Genomic DNA, 24,095 nt, shown 5'->3' on the forward strand with positions numbered 1-24,095 from the left:
TCGGATTGTGATAAATTTGGTATGGTTGGACTCGTGAGTGAATGGGCTTTCAGATTTTGTGACTTTTATCGGATTTCGAGACGTGGGCCCGGGGGCCGGTTTGAGCCTATTTCGGATTTTGGCTTATAATTTCATGTTTTTCTTGTGGAATTGATTCTTTTAACTTACATTAATTATATTGTACTGCTTGTGGCTTGATTCGGGGAGTTTCGAGAATGATTCGCGGGGCAAGGGCATTGCGGAGTAGGATTTTGCGCGGTTTGAGGTAAGTAACAGTTTTAAATTTGGTCCTGAGGGTATGAAACCCCAGATTTTTGGTATGATGAGACTATTTTGGAGGTGACGCACATGCTAGGTGACGGACATATGGGCATACACCGTGGGGGATTATGACTTGGTCCGTCCCGTGAGACTGTAAAGTCGAATAGACTATTGCTAAATACCTATTCTCTCTGTGTTATAGAGATTTGACTGCAAATCATGTTAGAAATCATGCTTAGGCCATATGTTATCACTGTTGGGACCCGCAGCGGTCGAGTACATATTGAAAATGAACTGTATTTGTATAGCTCGTCACTACCTTCTCAGTTTTTTATTTATTTCTGTTACTTGCTGAGTTGGTTGTACTCATGCTACACCCTGCACTTCATGTGCAGATCCGGATGTGTTTGATCACGGAGGTCGTTGAGTTCGTGCGCGATCGAGTACCGGAGACTACGAGGTAGTTGCCGACGTCCGCAGACCTTGTCTCTCCTTATGTGTTTTCTTTCTTTTCAGTATTGATACTTAGACACTGTTTGTATTAGACTGGACATCTAGATGCTCATGATTCAGTGATACCCCGATGTCGGGCTATTTTTTCGCACTTAAGCTTTGGGTTTTACCCCGTTTTTATGAAAGACGCCGGTTATTTTAAATATATTAATTCATTTCTATTAAATGTTGAAAGTGTTTTGGAGATGTCGGCTTGCCTAGTAATCATGATAGGCGCCATCACGACGGGTTAGGTTTTGGGTCGTGACAGTCCACAAGCAAAACTACTATTTATTTATCCCTTTTCAACATTTTTTTTAATTACACTGAATTTCATGCAACTATGATAAGTCTTTTTAAACAAATATCAACATTGTAAGTACATAGTCTACGGTGATATAAATGACAAGTACAGCAGTACATAAGTGCTACAAATTTCTGAAACCCGGCGTCACAAGTACATGAGCAATCTAGAGATTATACAAAGCTACTGTCCGAAAGTAATAGACAAAAATAGTAAATAAGATGGAAAGAGACTCTAGTGCTGCTGCGGATCATAGCAAGGCAAGCAGCTCACCCCTAAGTCTCCGTAGATGATCGGCTACGCACTCACGTGACCATTGGTGGAACCTGTCTCAGTACCTGAACATCAGTGCAGAAGTGTAGCGTGAGTACGAAGAACAACTCGTACCTAGCAAGTATCTAGTCTAACATCGAAGAAGTAGAGACGAGGGGTCGACTTGACACTTACTAGAGGTCAATAATAATAATGAAAGTGCATAAAGTAGACATGGTGAACATACAACAGGTATTAATGAGACAAATAAAGCAACTACAATAAATTCAACATGTTGTCCATAGCGCATCACCAACATCTCATAACTGGCCGTGAAGACCCTAACTCAATTATATCCAAACTGGAACCCATTTCGATTATTAAGAACGAAGTTGCCGAGGCGAACGGCCCGATCCCATAAGAATAGTGGTACTCAGTACTGCCGAGGCGAACAGACCGATCCCATAAGAATAGTGTTACTATCATACTGCCGAGGCGAATGGCCCGATCCCATAAGAGTGGTGTTACCATACTACCGAGGCGAACGGCCCGATTCCATTAGAGTAGAGAAGTTTACCTCGCTCGCGAAAGTACTTGCGACGCAAGAGCACATGGATTTTTCATAGTTATCAAGTATTCCTCAATTTTTCCAAAATAAGAAGGCTAAGTCGATAATTGCAACTTTAAAATCCCTACTCTCAGCTCTATTCAAGACAGTTAATATGCATGTTAAACACAACAATACAATTAAAAGCATGATGGGGATCTATGTCTACCCGGACATATCATGGAATATAGCTACGCACGGACTCTTGTCACCTCGTGTGTACGTAGCTCCCCACACAAGTAATACACAACAAATATATACCTAAGGGGATGAGTTCCCTCTTACAAGGTTAGGCACGAGACTTACCTCATTTCTAAGCTCACTTACGGTCCACTAATCCGCTCTAAAAGCCCTAAGTTGTAGGATATTGATGAGAATCCCCCTCAAATGTGCTCTCAAAATCTCCCAAGTCTAAATGAAACTATGAGGGAAAATGTCTAAATCTTGCAATAAAAGCCCTCACTGCCCTAGCAATTTTCACCCCTGCGGCCACTTGATCGCATCTGCGGAACTGCAGGTGCGGTCAAAAGGCCGCACCTGCGATTCCCCACTGCCTCCATCTTCTTCGCTTCTGCGGACGGGGAGCCACTTCTGCGGACTTCTTCCGCTTATGTGACCCATAACCAGGCTGGCCTTCCTTCGCATCTATGGCCCATTCATCACAGAAGTGCGTCCGCATCTGCGGAACTTCTTCACGTCCGCGGACCACTGGCCACCCACTCCCAGGCCGCTTCTTCGAGCTCGCACCTACGGCCAAATCCACGCAACTGTGAACACACCAGATCTGAAGCACCAGCAGTTCCCCCATGCCAAATTCTGAGTCTGATTCCAATCCATTTTGCATCCAGTGCCCCCGAGATCCCGTCCAATTACACTCACACATACAACAACATAATAAAACCCACTCGCGCGATTGAAATACCAAAATAACATCTAGAAATATGAATCGGACGCCAAAACGCATGAATTCAACATGAAACTCAAAAACCTCTAAAAACACTTCCGTGCATCCGATTCTTATCAAATCAACTCGGAATGACGCCAAATTTTACGTGCAAGTCATAAATCACCATACGGAACTACTCCCAGGCTCGGAATCTCAAACGGATATCGATAACACCAAAACCTACTCTAAACCAAACTTAAAGAACTTGGAAAACCTTTAATGTGCCAACTTTCAATATTAAGCGCCGAAATGCTCCCAGGTCTTCCGAAACCCGATCCAAACACACGCCCAAGTCCAAAATCATCATACAAACCTATTGGGACTGTCAAATCCCAGTTCCGAGTTCGTTACTAAAAACGTTGACTCAAGTCAAATTTAACCATTATAGGCTATTATTAAGGAACTAAGTGTTCCGATTTTAATGTGAACCCTTCCAAACCCAAACTAACCATCCCCGCAAGACATAAAATAGTAGAAGCACATACGAGGAGTCTTAATTAGGGGAATGGGGATCTAAAAAGTAAAATGACCGGTCGTACTGAGTTGGATGTACTCACGTACTCCTTGCACTTCGTGTGCAGGTCCAGGGGCTTCTGGTCATGGCGGCTGTTGATTGAGTTTGGAGACTATCGGGGTAGCTGCATGGCGTTCACAGGCCTTGACTCTCCTTCTTTGTATTTCAGTTTTTATTCTCTAGACATTGTAGTAGACTGTATTCTGACATAAATGCTCATGTACTCGGTGGCATCCCGATCTTTGGGAGGGGTTCGTATTGCGTTGTGGTTTTATTTTAAATTTTAAATGGTTTCTTAAATTTTAACTACTTCCGTTAATTTTCAAAGCTTTTATTTGGTTGAACTGGTTGTGTAATTGGGTTTCCTAATTCCACGATAGGAGCCAACACGACGGTTGGTTTTGGGTCGTGAACCGTTACATTCTCTACCTCTTAAACAAACGTTCGTCCTCGAACGAGTCTACAATCATACATAGAGTGCTGAATAGGTGCGGATATCTGCTCCTCGGCCTCCCAAGTCACTTCCTCGACTGGTTGACCCCTCCACTGGACCTCCACCATAGAAATCTTCTTGGACCTCAACTGGCGAACCTGCCTGTCAATAATGGCAACTGGCTCCTCTTTATAACCCAAACTCTCATCTAGCTGAACCGTGTTGTAATCTAACACGTGCGACCTATCGGCATGATACCTCTGGAGCATAGACACATGGAAGACCGAATGAACTCCCGATAGGCTGGGAGGCAATGCAAGCTCATAAGCAACCTCCCCAACTCGCCGCAAACCTTAAATGGGCTAATAAACCTTGGGCTCAGCTTGACATTCTTCCCGAACCTCATGATCCCCTTCATCGGCAAAACTTTCAAGAGAACCTTCTCGCCTACCATAAATGATAGATCACGTGCCTTCTGATCCGTGTAACTCTTCTGTCTGGACTGTGCTGTGCGAAGTCACTCCTGAATCAACTTTTCCTTCTCCAAGTCATCCTTCACTAAATCAGTACCATATAACTTAGCCTCGCCGGGCTCAAACTATCTGATGGGCGAACAACATCGCCGACTATATAGAGCCTCAAATGGGGCCATCTCGATGCTGGACTGATAACTGTTGTTGTAAGCAAACTCGGCCAAAGGCAAGAATCTATCCCACTGACCTCTGAAGTCAATGACACATGCTTTGGGCATATCCTCCAGAATCTGAATTGTCCGCTCCGACTAACCATCGATCTGTGGATGAAAAGCTGTGATGAGCTCTACCAGGGTCCCCAACTCACTCTGAACTGCTCTCCAGAAGTGCGAAGTGAACTGAGGGCCTTTATCTGAAATGATGGAAACAGGTACACCATGCAACCAAATAATCTCCTGAATATAAATCTGGGCCAAGACGCTACCAAATCGACGGTTGAGGAACTGGAGCAAGTCGTATTGATCAAACACTTTCCCAATCAAAAGGTATACCTCGGCACAGGGTTGAATCCCGAGCTCAGGAAAAAACTCATTCAATTTCTTATAGCTAATGAAGATAGTTTTGCTTGGTCCCACCTTGATATGACAGGAATCCCGCCGAAAATAACCATTCACAAGCTAAGCTTGGACCCGAAGTCCCACTCGGTCAAGCAGAAGAGGAGACCCCAGTCCAAGATCAAACATGTTTTCATAAAGGACGAGGTATCTAACCTCCTTAAAATAGGATCCATCCGGGAGGTAAAATACCCGGACTAGCTAGCAAACATAGTAGTAGCCCCCAAATGGGGAACAAATTAAGAATGTGTGTGGATTATAAAGATCTGAATAAAGCGTGTCCCAAGGATTCTTTCCCTTTGCCTAACATCGATCGCATGATCGATGCGATGGCCAGCCACGAGATCCTCAATTTTCTCGATGCCTATTCCGGGTACAATCAAATTCGGATGAACCCGGGTGATCAGGAAAAAACATCCTTTATCACCAAGTACGTCACCTACTGCTATAACGTGATGATGTTCGAACTAAAAAATGCTGGCGCCACTTACCAACGGCTAGTAAATCGGATGTTCGAAAAATAAATAGGAAAATCAATGGAGGTTTACATTGACGATATGTTGGTTAAGTTCCTGCGAGCAGAGGACCATTTGAAACATTTGCAGGAAACCTTTGGCATATTGAAGAAATACAATATGAAGTTGAACCCGCAGAAATGTGCATTTGGAGTCGGGGCCGGTAAATTCCTTGGGTTCATGGTATCTAACCGGGGGATCGAGATCAACCCCGATAAGATCAAGGCCATCGAAGATATCACTGTTGTGGACAACGTGAAGGTCGTACAAAGGTTAACCAGATGTATAGCCGCTTTGGGACGATTTATTTTGAGGTCTTCTCACTGCTGAAGAAAAAAAATAACTTCTCATGGACCCCGGAGTGCCAACATGCCTTGGAAGAGCTCAAGCGATATCTATCGAGCCCACCGTTGCTTCACACACCTAAGACAGACGAACAGATATACCTGTACTTGGCAGTATCAGAGATAGTGGTAAGTGGAGTCCTGGTCCGGGAAGAAAAAGGTACGCAATTTCCAATTTACTATATTAGCAGAACTCTTGGTGAGGCCGAAACTAGATACCCTCACCTAGAGAAGTTGGCGCTTGCTTTGCTAAGCGCCTCTAGGAAGCTAAAACCGTACTTTCAATGTCACCCCATATGTGTCATAACCACTTACCCATTGAGGAACATAATGCATAAACCCGAGCTCTCGGGACAGTTGGCCAAATGGGCCGTAGAGATCAGTGGGTACGACATCGATTATTGGCCTCGGACAGCCATTAAGTCTCAAATTTTGGCAGACTTTGTGGCTGACTTTACGCCGGCCTTAATACCCGAGGTCGAAAGAGAGTTGTTGTTGAACTCGGGGACCTCTTCGGGAATCTGGACCCTCTTTACGGACGGCACCTCGAACGTGAAGGGGTCCGAACTTGGAATTGTATTGAAATCGCTCGCAGGTAATCTAGTTAGACAATCTATTACGACTGTAAAATTAACTAACAATGAAGCCGAGTATGAGGCCATGATTGTAGGTCTCGAGATGGTTAAAAGTTTGGGGGTAGAGGTGATCGAAGCTAAGTGTGATTTTCGCCTTATGGTGAACCAAGTTAATGGGACCTTCGAAGTCAGAGAGGAACGAATGCAAAGGTACCTGGATATATTGCAGGTAACATTACATCGGTTCAAAGAATGGACTCTACAACACGTGCCTCGGGATCAAAACAACAAAGCCGATGCCCTTGCTAACTTGGGATCGTCGGTCGATGACGATGAGTTCAACTCGGGGGCGGTCGTGTAACTCATGAGATCCGTAGTGGAAGAAGGTCACACCGAGATAAACTCAACAAGCCTAACTTGGGACTGGAGAAAAAAGTATATAGAATATCTCAAGACTGAAAAATTGCAATCGGATCCTAAGGAATCGGGGACTCTACGTGCAAAAGCAGACAGGTTCAGCCTGTCCGAAGACGGTACATTGTTCCGGAGAATATTCGATGGCCCACTCGCAATATGTCTAGGACCCAGAAACACCGAGTACGTTCTGAGGGAAATCCACGAAGGCACCTGCAGAAATCATTCGGGCGCCGAATCACTAGTTCAGAAAATAATCAGGGCCGGCTATTTTTGGATCGACATGGAAAAAGACACAAAGGAGTTCGTACGAAAATGCAACGGATATCAAAGGCATGCTCTGATGATTCATCAGCCCGGGGAGATGCTATATTCAGTCTTGTCACCCTGGCCATTCATGAAATGGGGGATGGATATCGTCAGCCCCCTTCTATGGGCACCTGGTAAGGCTCAATTTATATTGTTTATGACTGAGTATTTTTCTAAATGGGTGGAAGCCCAGGCGTTTGAGAAATTCAGGGGGAAAGAAGTCATTGATTTCATCTGGGACCACATAATATGTCGGTTCAGAATGTCGGCCGAGATCGTGTGTGACAATGGGAAGCAGTTCGTCGGCAGCAAAGTAAGTAAGTTTCTCGAGGATCATAAGATCAAAAGAATCCTGTCGACACCCTATCACCCTAGTGGGAACGGAAAAGCGGAGTCCACGAACAAAACCATACTCCAAAACCTCATAAATAGATTGACCGCCGCCAAATGAAAATGGAAAGAAATCTTGCCCGAAGTCCTAGGGGCTTACCGTACGACCTTGAAGTCCAGTACCGGGGCTACCCCATTCTCGTTGGTTTACGGCACTGAAGCTCTAATACCAGTCGAAGTCGGAAAACCGAGTCTCAGGTCCCGATATGCAACCGAAGAATCAAACAACGAGACTATGAATATGAGCTTGGAACTGTTAGATGAAAAGGCGCGAAGCCACCCTCGTCCGAATGGCAGCCCAAAAACAACGGATCGAGAGGTATTACAATCGAAGAGCCAACCTTCGACACTTCAATGTCAGGGACTTAGTGTTGAGGAAGGTCACATTAAACACCCGGAACCCGGACGAAGGAAAGCTGGGACCGAACTGGGAAGGTCCGTATCAAATTATCGAGATCGCCGGGAAAGGGTCGTACAAGCTCGAAGCAATGAACGACGAGCAACTACCGAACAACTGGAACGTAACTCAATTAAAACGATACACTGCTAAGGTACGACCCCGTTTACTTCTTTTATTTATTTACATTTTGGACTAACACTTGCAGCCGTCAAAGAACGATATAATTTTTTAGGCCTGAAAGCACGCTTTGCACTCTTTTTCCCTTGAACCGATTTTGTCCCAAATGGGTTTTCCGGCAAGGTTTTTAACGAGGCAACAGTGGATCGTGCTAACTTAGAATCGAAGATCGGTTGTCAATAGTATCCGAGACTTCTCTATGATCGACCTCGAACACAGGGGGGCATCACCCTTGGCAAGGAAAGAAACTTTGTGCTCGAATAGTCTAGGCTCGATCGATAGGATTTATTGTAAGGGACAAACGATCGAATGAACCATGCCCACATAGACCACCCGAGCCCGGACACAATGCTTGAGCAACACATGTGTAACTTTGTATATTACGCACAACATTGAAAGGAAGTTTCTACTTTGCGGATAAATATTTTGCCCCTTGAAAATTTTTCTTTCTTACACTTGATCCCTCGAAGACATTGAGCCCAAGGGCCACCTCACTCGGGGACTACCACCCAAGGCAGGTTCGGACATCCCGGGATAATAAAGTCCGGGGGTACAAAGCTTATTTGGTAGTGCCAGAACTTTAAAGGCTACGGCCACCCCCATTCGGGAACGGTTATCTCGGGTAAGCCCAGATGATTCGGGGTAACAAGCCCACTGGGCAACACCCGAACTAGAAAGGCTACGGCCGTATTAAAACGTCTCGGAGACGTCCGAGACCCGTAACAAAAAAAAAGCCTTCAAAATTTCTAAACCGGTTCAAAAGGCTACCCTCAAAAAATTATAATCTAAAATGTTTTAAGTATTTTGGGTAAAGTTTCCGGTCATACCGAGCCCCCATGAATCGTAAACAAAATAATATCGAAAGAAAGGGTTGTTCGAACCTTCGGGCAAGACCTAAATATTACGTGCTAATGCATTTCGATATCTTTGTAATCATAAAGAATAAAGCGAACGGAAACAAGCTTAAAAACTTTCGAAGGGAAAAAAATGAAATGATCTTTACAAAGGCCAAACGGCCTTGACAAAAAAAAAGTACAAAAGTACAAGAATACAAAAACAAAGAAAAATATACAAGGCATTTAAACGGCATGGTCTCCATCGGAGCCCGCCTCGTCACCGGCACCATCAGAGTCTTCCCCATCCCCAGATCCGTCCGAACCCTCGGAGTCTTCTTCGTCCTCGAGATACGCCAGTTTCTTGTCCTCGGCTTCAAACTCCTTAGCAGTTTCAACCTCGGCCGATAAATCAAAACCCCGAGCATGAATTTCTTCGAGGGCCTCCCTTCGGGACTTCCACTTCACGTATTCGATGATATCTTTCAGCTGATCCTGGGTTGCCTCGGCATCGGCCTTATACTAGGCCACCATCTCGTCGGCATCAGTTTTGGTCACTTCAACCACCGACTTGGCCGCTTTAAGCTCCTTGGCAAGAGTCTCTCGATCGAAAACGGCCGAGCTTAGCTGAGACTGAAGCTCCTCAAATTTTTGGGACCGAGCCTCAGCCTTCTCTTTCGTCATCCTGCGGTCTATCCTGCCTCTCCACTCTTCGGCCTCGAACCTTTTAGGACTGAGGCCAACTGCGACCGGGCAGTCTCGTTTTCCAAGGCCAGGCGGTCTATCTTGCCTCTCCACTCTTCGGCCTCGACCTTAACTGCATCCATCTCAGCTCAGAGTTGGTCGATTTGATCAATCTTCTGCTGGACCTGCGGGTTCCGACCATTAGTCACTGTGTCTAGCTTATCGTCACAAACTTCAAAGATTTTTACTTGTTCAACCAGGTCGGCGTGTTCCTTCCGAGCCACTTCCAATTGAGCTCGAAGGCTCTTAGCCTCTCCTTTACGCGACTCACTGAGAAGTTTGTAGGTATCTCTTTTCTCAGTAAGCCCTCTGACTTCGACTTCGAGATGGTTCTACTCATCCCGATACCGGAGGAAAGTTTCATGGTGAAGCACCGAGGCTTACAAATACGAAGAAGAATATTAGGATTATCAATGAATTAGTTCAAGTATAAGAGGAGGAATTGAAATCATCGAGAGTTGTCTAAAGTTACCCGGTTCAGCGCCTGTTGTGCTTCGTTGAACAGGCAGGGCGCGTCTACCTCGTTCATTTTGGCTTGGTCTTCCTCGGTCACCAAACACCGAAGGTAACTGGCCACCCCTATGGGGGCGGAAAGAACCCGGGCATCCTCTGGAACGGGGATGATGATGGATCTCTTCCGGTCAGGATCCACGCTCGGGGCAGGGAACCGGTTGATCAGTTTCGGGCTCGAGGTAGGCCCACTTGCTCCCGAAGACGGACTCTTCTTCGGTACCTCTAAGTCACCCAATCCGCTGACGTCCTCCATGGCAGTGGAATCCACGCCATCAAAAAAGCTGCAGAAAGGGTCGTCCGCCCCATGGGTCCCCTCGTTGGGGCGTTCTTTCGCCGTTTGGGCTCATTGTACATAGATTCAGTAAACGAGGGTGACTCGGTGATGTCTATCACACCGAGTGCCTCCTTCGGAGCATTGCCCGCATCCCAGGAAGCCTCGGCCCGGGCCTCATCATCGACCTCTTTAGCTTGAGGTAGATCGGCCTCGCGGTTCTCTGGTTCTGAGGCCCCCTGCCCTTCAAGCTGCGACGGCACGGGGGCCACCAAAACAAAGGGTTCTTTTTATTCTTCGGATTCGTCTCTCAACCGATAGAGAGAATCCGAAGATGGTGCTCGGGCACTGGTGCTTTCTTTTGACTTGCATGCCAGCCTTCTTCTTCTTTTCTTTTTCTCCGAGCTCGAGGAACTCGGAGCCCATTTCGTTTCTTCTCTTCGGCCTGTCTTGGAACAGGGGACTCGGTAGGTAAGTCCTCACCACCGGCTGGAGGCCTCAGCTCGACATCCTTAGATAAGCCTGCAAAAAGAAGTAAAGGGAGTAAGGGCTTAATATTAAAAGAGGAATCCTAATACTACTTACTCGGGAAAGAAGTCTCACCATGGGAACGATCCTCCCAACGGCCCTTCGAGAGCTTGCGCCATGAGCGCTCAGAATATGGCATCTGTGATACGATACCCTCGACCCACTCCTTGAGTCGAGGGACAGCATTCGGGACCCGAGCAACGACTGCACCACCACAAAACATCGGTAAGAAAAAGAGAAGTGTAAAATCAACATTCGAAAGTAAGTCATACTTACGTGAGGTATTTCACTTCTCGGAGAATGGCATGCACTCGGCTGGGATTAAGTTTGAAGTCCTCACTCGGACAAAACGGCCTTGCCAGTTTCGATCCCGGCCCCTCATCAATACTTGAGAACGGGGCTTTACTGGCCCGACGCACAAGCTTTATCAGTCCCCCCCCCCCCCCCTCCCCCCCCGGAAGATTCGGAGACAGTATAAGTAAAGAAGATGGTCGATGGTGAACGAGCACCCATCGACTTTGTTCACGAAGAACCGGAGGAGGATCACGATCCTCCATAGTGAAGGATGAATCTGACCGAGGCATACCTCGTACCTCTTACAGAAATCTATGATGACCGGGTCCATCGGGACCAATATAAAGGGATAAGTGTAAACACTTAGGCATCCTTCGACATGGGTGGTAATGGCTTCATCGGGGTCGGGGATCACTATGTCCTTATCGGCCTAGTTGCAGTCTTTTCGGACCATAGAGAGGACTTCTTCAGTGATCGAGCAGATGTATCTCGAGACCTCCTCACACCGGCCTTGTACGGAGGAAGGTTTTTCAACCTTGAAATCGACGTTGACTGAGCATCCCCCGGGGATGAACATTTTCAAAGGGGGTTCAGGTACTGGTTCGTCGATGGCAGCGCGCAAAACGGTCTCCTCGGTCTCAGTAGCCGGCCGCGAAGTAGAAGGAGTTTCTTTCTGGGGAACGATTTTTGAAGTCTTTGCCATTTCTTTAAAAAAAAATGGAGGAAAATCTGAAAAAGTGGAAAAAGAAAGGAAGTTGAAAGACTGGACTTGATGGCTTAAGATGAAGACGGGCAAAAATTCTTGCGAAGGATCTCGAAAAATCGGATTAAAAGTACTAGAAAGTATTGAAATCTTAAAGGTACGCGGGTAGAAGGTTTGGATGTAAAGTTAAAATGAACAAAGAAGGGGTATTTATAGTATTTCAGTGGCGTTTCGCATCTAGGGACAGTCGACCGGCGGCTGACATGCATTTCATGCCATTAAGACTTGACTGACGAGACGTTTCGGTTGTTTTGTCGTTTCTGTCACGGTGCATCGAAGCAAGAGTCGGAAGCTCGTGTCGTTTCTCGTCCTTTACTCTCCGAAAAACGAGGGGACTATCTGTATACGGGTGAAACCGAGCTCATGATGCATCTTATCCTCCGACAAGATAAGCCAAGCTCGAAACATGGCAATAAGGGACCGAAATCGAGCTTAAGTCCCACCTGACTAGAACCCGGCGGCATGACGCCTGCCTTCGAGAATATCAAGGCCATGATCCCGGAATCGGTTCTAGCCTCGAGCGACTTCAAAGAACATTGTTAGACAATCCAGTATAGCCAACAGAAGGCCGAAATATCCGAGACCGGTCGAATATTACGGCGGGGATCTCGACACTTATCGATAAGGAGCCGGCAATTAGTGAATCGGAAGATTTTTTACCTTTTATAGACTTGTACCTAAAATAGGATTCCCCTACTATATAAAGGGGGTCTAATAATTCATTTTGACACATTGTAACACGTACTCAAAAGCAATATATTATTATTTTCTCTGTCTTTAAGCTCTTGTTCTTCTGTTTATCGACACCGGTCGTGGTGAACCTGCTCGAGGGCAATTATTCCACCAAGGCTGAAATTATCCAACTCGTGTGGTTTGAATTTATCTTATCTTTATTTATTCAATAGCAATTTAATTTATCGCTTTGCGTCAAGTTAATCCGCGTATCCTTAAAACTACTTACAAATTTAATTGTTATGCGATTTTAAGGGCAAACAATTTTTCTTTCATACCAAACATGCTCTACATATTTACTTCGCCTCTGCTTAGAGGGAAAATAATGTGACCTGAGAGGAACTTTCATTGAGCAAATTTACGAGATCACATAAAATTTCGTTTATCGGGATTTAGTATAAAATCATAAATGTCTATTTGCATTGCGCCACTTGCTGTGGGTAGCAGACAACTGGAAAAAGACTACTTTTTAAACTAATATCCGTATATTGCTTCAGGGAAAGTGAGTGATTTAAATGATTTTTGTTTCTACGTCCCAGAAACTTATTATTTGCCACGTTCCAACACTGACTAGATGCATAAGAACAAATATGAAACAGTTTCATTTCATAAAATGAGATTGACGTTAGGAATGTTAGGCTAATGCATAACTGCATTGATGATATTATTAGTGGTGCGCGGCAATCTCCTTGTTCTGTTATATTTATATTCTCAATTATGAGGCATAGATGAAAAAAAGAAATAAAAATTTGATTGTAAAGATCTATCTACCTCCAAAACCTATGTGCAAAAACATTAGAGACTATGGGTCTTTTTGGTATGAACGCAAAATATTTTCTGAAAAATATTTTTCAATTTTTCCTTGGATGGCTTAAATATATTTAAAAATATTTTCCTGATAAACTCATTTTCCTCCAACTTTCCTTCCAAAAGGAGGAAAAATATTTTCCAAAACTCTTTCTCAACCTTCCCCACCCTATTCTCCAACCCCATCATCCACCCCACCACCTTCCCCCTCTCCGACCACCACCCCACCCCCCTAACATCACCACCCGCACCCCGGCTTCTAGACACCGACCTACCACCTTCCCCTGTCCTTACCCATTTCGTCTCGCATAGTGTTTGCCTAAATTATATATTTTTCAAAAACAAATTCTGCTACTTAACCAAACACCAGAAAAATAAGTAAGAAAATCACTTATTTTCCAAGAAAATATTTTCTAATGAAAACATTTTCCTTCGTACCAAACACACCCTATATTAAAAACATTGTTGAAGTGTTTCCTAGAAAAACTCTATATCTACAGCTCTAAACAAGCCAAACTAAAAGCTTATCTACTGATGAAAAGAAATTGAATACTTATGGTAGTGTGAAGACCCAAAATGGAGATGTTACGTTTGGAAGAATTTTCAGAGATGATCAAGGAAAGCAGATATTAGGATATTCAAGCAAACTGAGACCTACCTCAAGTCTTACTACACAAGTATGGAGCATCAAACAATGGTTAAAATTAGCAACAAAAAAAGGACCCCCCCCCCCCCCCCATGTCAAATTTATCAAAGAAGAGGACATACAGTTTTACTCTCTTAATTAGGACTATTTTGACTTGTATTTATTTTTTACTATTTAGAAATGTCATAACATTGAGGAAGGAGGGAGTAGGTTATAATTATATCATGTACCACATGATTTTTCCAAGAATAACCTCTAACCAAGTCTATCAGCCATGATTTCAAGGTTGACACCCGATACACACACACATATATATATACACACACGATGTATGCGAGCGAGCATGTATATATACACTGAAATGGAGAAAATCTTACTTAAGTACCTGTAGAATGGCCATAACAGAACACAATAAGCAAGACGGCATCGAGAAGTTAACTATACAGACTAGCCTCACAGGTCATAGGACATAGTTTAAAGGAATTCTATCATGCAAAATGAGAACTTTTAAAGAACCTTCACCTTTTTGCTTTCACAATTAGGCAAGACTATCTTCTTGGTGAAGTGCTATTGGTGCATGTACTGATTTCTTCCAATAAGCTACATATTCATATGATCAATTGCCAGAAGGAGCTAATCTATCATTATCTTTTGAATCAGACTCACCATACACAACAGAGAAGTAGTGCCCCAGTTCTTTTGGTGTTAAACCTGGAAACCGATGGTAACTGCTTGGCCGAGGGTCAATTTTGACAAATGGCCACCTCATACTTTCTGCTGCTTCACATTCTTCCCATCCATCACCAATAACACAAAATTGCAAGTTCGGCCCACTGAACCGCTCCTTTATCCATGAGAAGCACTGGAGCTTGCCCACTTCCCATGAGCTGTAGACTGAAAATGATGGCAGATATGTTGAGAGAATGCTCCCAGAAATTGCATGTTGCATTATTGTGCGTTGATGAACATGGGAAAGGAATTCACTGTCATTGACTTAGATGAATGGTAGGGCCAGGGTGTGCACAAGCTTAGGCATAATTTATTTGAAACATACACATATCCAGTTCCTAAAGGGAGATTTTGGAGGTAAAAATGGGAGATTTCTTTTTTGGATCGAGAATCCGCTATGTGAACTACAACAATCAGGGATAGCAGGACCGTCCCTCCGCCCTTATTCCTAAAGGGAGATATTGCCTAGTACAGCAACAACTACTAAGTGTCAGTTCCAAACAAGTTGGGGTCGGCTGTATAATCCTCACTGACCATGTTACTTCATATAAACTCCTCACCGGCCAATATTATTATAAAATAAAATAAAATAAAGTAATAAAATAAAAAGTACTAAAAGTTTCTTAAAATATCTACCGATGCATAAAATCTCTGAAAGGCTATACAACTCCTAGAAAATCGTAGGATGTAAAGTAAAAATGATAACACGACTAAAGCATATTCTCAACTAATAGGTCTCGCTTCTATAGATCTTTTTCTTCCACAGTGCCCTATTTTTCGCGAAGTATAAATATTAAAAATATGAACTGGAGACATTAGCAATATTTCCATGTTCACGTGACTTATATGTCATAGCATTCAACGTCTGTTACCTTTTTAGGCCATAAATGATGAAAGGTTAAATATAATGGAAACAAGATATCTCAATCAAACTTAACATTAAGAAAAAAAAAAAGGATACCTCAATCAAAATTTTAAAATAGGACTAGTCAGAAAGATTAAATATCAGAATGAAGAAAGAAACTAACCATTTTCGCTAGGGATTAAATCGCCAAGGCGAAAGAGCAAGCATTTAACTAAGCTGGGTATCAATGATCCAGAAGTCACCAAGATATTCACATGCTGGAATATAGTATCATTGGTAGCAACAGCTGAGCCCGAAGAAGAAGCCAAATCTCTATTCCCAACTGCACACTGTTCCAAGCAAGCCTTAGCTGCATTGGAAGGAGAGTATTAAAGAAAGAAAATCAACTACACCTTATGCATTAAAGCATCATCATTTATCTGTAGAGAACCAAGAATAGAGGAAAAACACCTTCATAGAGTAAACACGAAATGAAAACTGCAGAAAGTAACTGGAATAAATGCTTAAGATTAAAACTAGCTTGTAATCAGAAATGCTGAGGAATATCTTATTTCAAACTCGTACCAGTCAATGGTGGTCACCAAATAAGGGTCCATGTTAAATAAGAACAAACCTCAGTCTGACCCATTAACTATGGGGTGAGAGCACTATGACCACCTGAAATATTTTTACTGCCAGATAACTTTCTTAACCCGTATATCTGGTAGGTATAACTAATTTCCTCCTTAAGGGGTATCTCTGGCAGATATTACTGATTTCTATCAAGCAAAGAAAGCAACGAATAAGCTTTGCCGCAGAGAAAGGTGAGATCGGTCAGATGTTAAGACATGAATGAAATCAAATTGGAAACATCACTACAAGTGGGGGGCCCCAAGGCTTTGGTCTAGTGTATGTGTGGGTTAGGTGCATGTCACGTCACGGGTTCGAAAGACGCACAGATAAAAGCCTGGTAGTTAAGTGGAGAAGGTAGAGGCCTGGGCCCATTATCCACCGAGTTTCGTACTGTGCGCCAATGGTCCTCGGAGATTTCTCGGCTATAAAAGAACATCACTACAACTGGGAGAAACAGGGATGCAAGAACACAAGAGAAGCCAATCGCTCTTATGAGTTATGACACACACACACACACACATATATAGAGAGAGAGAGAGCGCACATGAAAATTATATTCTTTGAGAAGTAACAGATGAAAAGGATATTAATGCACTTTGCAAAAAGAAGCAGCTTTGAAAAATAAGGAAAGAAGAGGAGTTAATTTAGAATTTTAAACTCATGCATTTACTTCTAAGTTGGTGACTAGAACATTTAGCATTCCGATAACTTGTATATTTCTCATTTGTTTTTCTTCTTTACTTTTATCTAGAATATCAGGATGCCACGTGATTGTCCACATTGACATTCTAACTTTGCAACTTCCAGTACACATAATTGAAATCCTATACTGCACGATAATTCACCATGGTGATAGAATCTAAAATAATCTACCTGCCGAGAACCACATGTCAGTATAACTATCAGTGACGTCATAAAGTTCGCTCCACGATTTAATCATGTCTTGATCAAGAATACTATGTAACCCCTGCAATAAATAGTAAATCACGGTTGTTATACTTATATTATGTTTAACACTACTACGTGAATTCAATTAAGCATATATTTGGACAACTAAAACAAGAAGACTTATATTTTGTTAAACACTACTACGTGAATTCAATTAAGCATATATTTGGACAACTAAAACCAGAAGCTGTCATTATACATTTTCCTTTGGGAGAGAAGGGGAGACTAGAGGGGAAGGCCCTAAGAATTTTCTTTCATGATCCATCCCCAAGTCCAGCCCAGTATGTAGTTAATGACCCCAACAAAAGTAGAGATAATATACAGCCTTAAAAGCTTCATCTCAGTACTAAATACAACTGAGCCAATAAATATTACTCCCTCCTTCCTAATTTTGCCACCATTTGACTAGAGACAATTTAAGAAAAAAATTAGGACTTCCGAAACATAAGCTAAAGGGAGGATTTTCCAAGGTGTATTTCCCTCCGACCTTGCCGCTTTGGGTATTTATGCCACTTGAGCTGCATGACAATAACTATTGCACTTCGATTTAAGGAAAAGGATTAGGAAGCTGGCCTAGCAAATGACTCTTAGTTAGACTAGTATCAGTTAGAATATCACATATGGGAATTCCATTCTAGGAGTTCTCCTATCCTATAAAAAGAAGGGATAGCTAACTTGATCTAGATGCATAACTTTCTTGAATTGCGATATGTACACATCAAAATCATAAGCACTCTTGTTTTAGCCAGAACTAGGAACAACCCAAGTCAGAGACTCAACAATGCTAGTTATCACCTTTTTGGGGGAGAGAGGTAGCCATGCTATTTATCACGTATCCAAGTTATGAAACAAACATAGCACGTTAGAAAACTAGAGAACCAAAATAGTTATTGCAATCTCCTAAGAAGTGCAACATTATGGTTACTTCTCAGTTAGTGGTACAATCATCTTCACTACAAAGTACTGAACATAGTAGCATTTTCTCCCTTACACACTCTGGCAGCCTCATTCTATCATTACTCTGGCCATAAAAGCAATTAGATGCGCCACAAAGCAGTCTTAAGAGCACATCCAGCTTTAGGCAATATTCTCGGTTGTGAAGTTACATAAATAGGTTATCTATAATGAAAAAAAGAACTTCTTCCACAAAATAACCTAAGAGCAAGCAACGAACCAGTTCATCCATAAAAAAAAATCTAAAAGAAAGGCCTCTCTATTGGTCATAGGTGATACAGCAAAATGGATTTTTGAAAAAGAAAATAATTCACAAAATACCAACCTTTTTGTACTTCTGTTCAATGGACCGATGACGGTACGCTAATTTCCTTTTGTTAAGATCATCACACGGGGGACCAAAGCCGTCCTTGCTGAAGTCATAATCAGTGAGATCTCGACCATCATCATATTGTTTCATGACATCCAGATATGGCATATTGCAATTTTCAACCTGAAAATCCATATAACATAAAATTAGAGTCCATGATCAGCACTGTGTATTCAGTGACCCGGTCAAATATATATTATAAGAAGATTAACTAACCTGCTCATAGAAAAAGTGGTCATCACATATCTGAAGAATATGATCCTCCCACATTTTCCCGATTTCCACACCAGTCTGTACATTCTTGGAACCATTGAATGCCTCAGCATATGTACCATTTATTAAAGACTTTAGCAATATGAGGGTTTCATCCATGTCCCATATATACACATTCATTTTCTGATCCATATAATCCCAATGGATGAATTTAACAAATCTCCAGACGACGACACCTGAAACAATTGTATGTGTAACCTAATGAATGAAAAATTACTTTTCAGATTCTATGCACTATACGAGATCCCAATTTATGATTCTATGTACATTATGTAGCAAGAACCAACATAAAACAGAGACTCAGAAGTCTGAAATTTGCATAAACCCCAATATTCACAATTTCTTGTGAAATATCACTTTTGCTTCAAAGAACTGACATACCCATAAAAAGTACACAGCTGCTCTCAAATCATCAGTTCTCTATCATCTTTGGACACACAAATGTTACTCAAAGTAAATGATAAATTCTTTGGTATTAAGCTTCTTTAACATCCTTTTTATTTTATTTTTATTTATTTTGTTAAGTCAAATACTTCATTACTAAACACCAGCCAGAGTCCAAAATATGTACAAGTTGTTTGTATGACTCTATTCGAGGTCATCCACAGTCATCTATCAAGTTTTTCCACTATATATATTATGACATATGGTATTCTTTACCATGCATTTAATTGAAAATCATTTGTATTCAGACACAGCCAATGAACACACAACAGTTCCAAAATCAAAGATTTTCTATTTCTCCATAGTGCAGGTAAAAAATCATGAGGTAACTTTTATGTCTACATTCACCATTTTCTGTCCAAAGTTGAAAACTTCATTTTGAAATTCCAGGTATATAAATCAAGAAACAATATCTAAAGGAACAGCTATAAAGGGATTTTAGTTCTGGAGATCTATAAGCCTTTACTGATACAAACCATTGCCAAATTTTCAAATTTTATCATAAAACCCATGTCCCTTTATCCACAAGAAAGAACCAGAAAAAAAAAAGGGGCAAACATAGATATCCAAACAGGTAGTTTTTTCAATTCAACAAGATGAATTTCCAAAAATGAAGGACCATAAAGCAAAAAAAAAAAAAAAAGAGGATAAAAGTAAATGCCAAGATATAGAGCACCTAAGAGTTAGCTGTAAAATTGTTGAGGCATTCCAAACTTCAGTTAGTTCAGAGAATTTTGGTATTTTTGTTAATGGCAATGTTTGATTGATACAAAGTTGGAAGAAGCAGCTAGAAAGGAAAGAGAGCAACTCTAAGACTTGGGCCAGTCCAAGCGATTGTTGGGGGTTGAACCACAAAATTTGATGGGCCAACCCTACGAAATCCATCAGCATTGCGCCCACGAATTTGCGTGACGTGACCCTACGCCTGCGTGGTGTTTAAAAGGTGACAGAAGCGTGAAGTAGGCTGTTCATTTAGATCGGATATCCGAAATCCGAACCGATCCGTTCAATTTCGGATTTCGGATTTAGGATTGTGTTTATTAAAATTTTGGATTTTGGATCGGATTCGGATGGGTATAATTTTAATACGATTCGATCCGATCCGAAATCCGAAATTATTAGTGCATGTATAAATTCTAAACTTTAATTCGGATAATTAGTACTTCCTTTACATTTTTCTCCAAGTTATTACCTTTAAAATTGATGGATTTAGCTCTATTGGCACCATAGTACTCTCATAATTGTATAAATATGAATTTTTCTTACTGTACAGCCTTTTTACAAAAAAAATATGCATATGAGTTTGCAACTTTGAGGCATAATAATCCGATTTGAAATTCAAAAATTCAATCCGATCCAAACTTTAAAATTCGATTCAATCCGATATTAATTCGGATCGAATTCGGATTGCATTTTCTAGAATTCGAAATTCGAAAATCCGATTCGAAATGTGCTAAATCCGATTCGAAATGTGCTAATTCCGATCCGATCCGATCCATGCACAGCCCTAGTGTGAAGTTGTCCTTTTTAAGTTAAACGAACAATTTATCCTGATACTCTTTAGCTCATTTTTCTCCATCTCCTTTCCTTTTTTATAGGACCACCATTGTTCTTTAATTTCAAAAGCCTTATTTATTTGATGGTCGAAGTTAATGGCTAATTATTGTTAAAAGTGATTAAGTGTTGATTATTTATGTAAATATTCAGTTCAAACATTAATTTAATGATTTGCTTTAAAATTTTCAAAACTTCATTGTTGATCCTTAGAAAGTGTTGAAGAAGATAATGTGGATCTTATTGAATTGGTGTTATTTGACTAAATTGGTGATTGAAGATTGTTTTGTGTTGGTGTTTGGAGGCTTTGTTTCAAATTTGAGATCATTTAGGGTGAATTTGATAGAAATTGAAATTGCAATTTCTAAGAACACTTTGTTGAATAACACATGCAAATTATGCCAATTAGGTAGAGTTTTGTGAACCAATTTAATAGATAGGCCGAATGCAGATTACACAAAGTTATGCCAACATGTGTAGAACTGAACAAGCACAAAGATCTATTAATCGGGTAGATTTGTGAGTTATCCAACATGTTGCGGAAGATCGTGGGTTAACTAGCACACAATCACACACAAAGCAAATAGAGAAGAAAAATCAACACAAGAATTTAACGAGGTTCGGCTAAGCCTAATCCTCGGGGCAGAAGCAGAGAGAGTTTTTCACTATGAATGAGAAGAAAAGCACAATACAATCTATAGAATCCCCAACTACAACCCCTATATATAGATCCCAAGTAGTCTCAAACCTATAAGAGAAAGGTTTTCCAATTTGACAAGGACTATAGATTTTCCTTTCCCAAATCTATTAGGACAACGGGTTTTGCTAAACCTATAGGGATTATGGGTTCCCGAAAAATACAAGAAAATAATCCAAGCCACAAAATAACAAATCTTCCCCTTGGCTTGAATTCTCTTCATTAACAGGAACAACGTCTCTCTACCTTGCCTTCAACCCTCACGAGGGCTCTATTGAGTATTGCGCACACCAATCAAGTCTAGGCAATGCCTAAACTTGTTGGCCGAGACTGCCTTGGTCATCATATCAGCTGGATTATCATGTGTAGACACTTTCTTCACATTAACAACCCATTTTAATATAATATCTCGAATAAAGTGATGTCTGACTTCAATATGCTTCGTCCGCTCATGAAACATCTGATTCTTAATAAGATGAATGGCACTCTGACTGTCACAAAATACTGGTGTCTTCTTCTGAGCTAGTCCAAGATCACTTACCAAGCCTTGTAGCCAAATAGCCTCTTCCACTGCTTCCGTAATTGCCATATACTCAGATTCTGTGGTAGACAAAGCAACAGCAGACTGCAAAGTCGCCTTCCAACTGATGACACTACCAGAAAGAGTAAAGACATAACATGTCAGAGATCTTCTCTTATCTAAGCCCCCCTGCATAATCTGAATCGACATAGCCAACTAAGGATTCACTCAGTTTGTCTTTGTAAAAAGTCAAGCCTACATCTGCAGTACCCTTCAAGTCTCTCAAGATCCACTTCACCGCCTGCCAATATTCTTTACCAGGACACGCCATGTATCTACTCATAACAATAACAGCATGTGAAATGTCAGAGCGAGTGCAAACCATAGTATACATAATGCTACCTACAACACTCGAATATGGAACACTAGACATATGCTCCATCTCCTCGTCTGTTTTTGGTGACATGTCTGCAGACAACTTGAAATGGGAAGCAAAAGGAACAGACACAGATTTAGCACCTGTCATATTAAATCTCTTGAGGACCTTCTCAATATAGGACCACTAGGACAACATCAGCTTCCCAACCCTTCTATCTTGAGTAATCTCTATCCCCAATATCTTCTTTGCAGCACCCAAATCCTTCATCTCAAACTCCTCACCTAGCTGTTTCTTCAATCGGGTAATATGTGACATGCTTTTAGCAGCAATAAGCATGTCATCCACATACAACAACAAATATACACGAGAAACATCTTCAAGCTTTTTGTAATACACACAACTATTATATGTACTTCGAGAAAATGCATTTTGAATCATGAATGTATCAAATCTTTTATACCACTGCCTAGGCGACTGTTTCAGACCATATAAAGATTTCTTAAGCAAGCAAGCATGATTTTTCTTATATTAAGTAATGAATCCCTCGGGTTGACTTATATAAATCTGCTCATCCAACTCACCATGCAAGAATGTAGTTTTCAAATCTAACTGCTCTAGCTCTAAGTCATGGAGAGCCACCAAAGCTAGTACGACCCTGATAGAGCTATACTTTACCACTGGAGAGAACACTTCATTGTAATATATCCCCTCCCTCTGTGTAAAACCTTTAGCTACTAATCTTGCCTTGTACCTTGATGCTTTAACCCCTGGATTGCCCTCTTTTCTTTTGAAAATCTATTTGCAGCCTAGTACCTTCTGTCCCTTTGGCAATGGAACAAGCTTCCATGTCTGATTCTTATGAAGAGACTCAATTTTTTCACTCATAGCACCAACCCACTGATCTGCTTCTGGACTAGAAATAGCTTTTTTATAGCTATTAGGCTCAAGCACATCAATGGTCTCTGCAACTGACAAAGAAAACTCCACAAAATTTATATATCCAGGAAAATTACCATCAGCTACGTTTGTAAACCTTTGTGGTGGATTGATCACTCTCTTCTCTCTGCCTGTTGCAATGATATATGGTTGTTGTTGCGCAGGTGCATCAAAATTATCATCTTGATCAATATTTTGCACCTCCTCAACTTCTTCTACCTTAGAACTACTGGGTTGAACTAGTGGAGATTCAATTTCTAGCTCTATGCGGTCACTGACACCACGACCTATTTCTGCTATTGCCTTCTCCCTCTGACTATCCAGTGAGGAAGATTCATTGAATGTTACATCCCTACTGATAATTAACCCTGTAGTCTTTCGATCTATGCACCATAACCTATAACCTTTCACTGTTGTTGCATACCCTAGAAATATACACTTCTTTGCCCTCGGCTCAAGTTTTCCATCCCTCACATGAGCATAAGCAGGATAACCAAATATCTTATAATCAGCAGGCGAACCGAACCATACCTCAAAAGGAGTTTTGAACTCAATAGCTGTGGATGGAGATCTGTTGACTAAATAACAAGCTGTATTGATTGCTTCAGCCCAAAAATCCTTGCTAACACATGAGTGTGATAGCATGCTTTGTGCCCTATCACA

The 24,095-nt window shown here is 41.6% G+C and overlaps 1 protein-coding gene across 3 annotated transcripts; it reads right to left on the reverse strand.

Moving 5' to 3' along the window:
• Nucleotides 1–1,248: 1,248 nt before the first annotated feature.
• On the reverse strand, nt 1,249–20,176 carry LOC107821111 (protein phosphatase EYA). Of its 3 annotated transcripts, XM_075246569.1 has the most exons (7): nt 20,023–20,174; nt 18,846–19,078; nt 18,585–18,752; nt 17,231–17,324; nt 15,909–16,094; nt 14,818–15,045; nt 1,249–1,395 (listed from the first exon to the last, which is right to left on the reverse strand). In XM_075246569.1, the coding sequence occupies exons 2-7, from the start codon at nt 19,032–19,034 to the stop codon at nt 1,355–1,357; spliced, it is 906 nt and encodes a 301-aa protein (XP_075102670.1). In that variant the 5' UTR covers nt 19,035–19,078; nt 20,023–20,174; the 3' UTR covers nt 1,249–1,354. The 3 variants fall into 3 exon arrangements, with proteins under 3 accessions (XP_075102670.1, XP_016503001.2, XP_016503002.2); XM_016647515.2 differs by lacking the exon at nt 1,249–1,395 and having other exon boundaries at nt 14,504–15,045; nt 20,023–20,176; XM_016647516.2 differs by lacking the exon at nt 1,249–1,395 and having other exon boundaries at nt 14,504–15,045; nt 18,846–19,100; nt 20,023–20,160.
• Nucleotides 20,177–24,095: the final 3,919 nt, after the last annotated feature.

This window comes from Nicotiana tabacum, chromosome 23 (genome assembly GCF_000715075.1).
Source record: "Nicotiana tabacum cultivar K326 chromosome 23, ASM71507v2, whole genome shotgun sequence".
Classification (NCBI taxonomy): domain Eukaryota; kingdom Viridiplantae; phylum Streptophyta; class Magnoliopsida; order Solanales; family Solanaceae; genus Nicotiana; species Nicotiana tabacum.

Coding starts and splice junctions, on each gene's coding strand:
- LOC107821111 (XM_016647515.2), bottom strand. CDS start 19,034: ATGGATCAGAAAATGAATGTGTATATATGGGACATGGATGAAACCCTC. Junction 18,753..18,845: donor ACCACTTTTTCTATGAGCAG/GTTAGTTAATCT, acceptor ATGGATTTTCAG/GTTGAAAATTGCAATATGCC. Junction 15,046..15,908: donor TTTAATCCCTAGCGAAAATG/GTTAGTTTCTTT, acceptor CATCATTTTCAG/TCTACAGCTCATGGGAAGTG.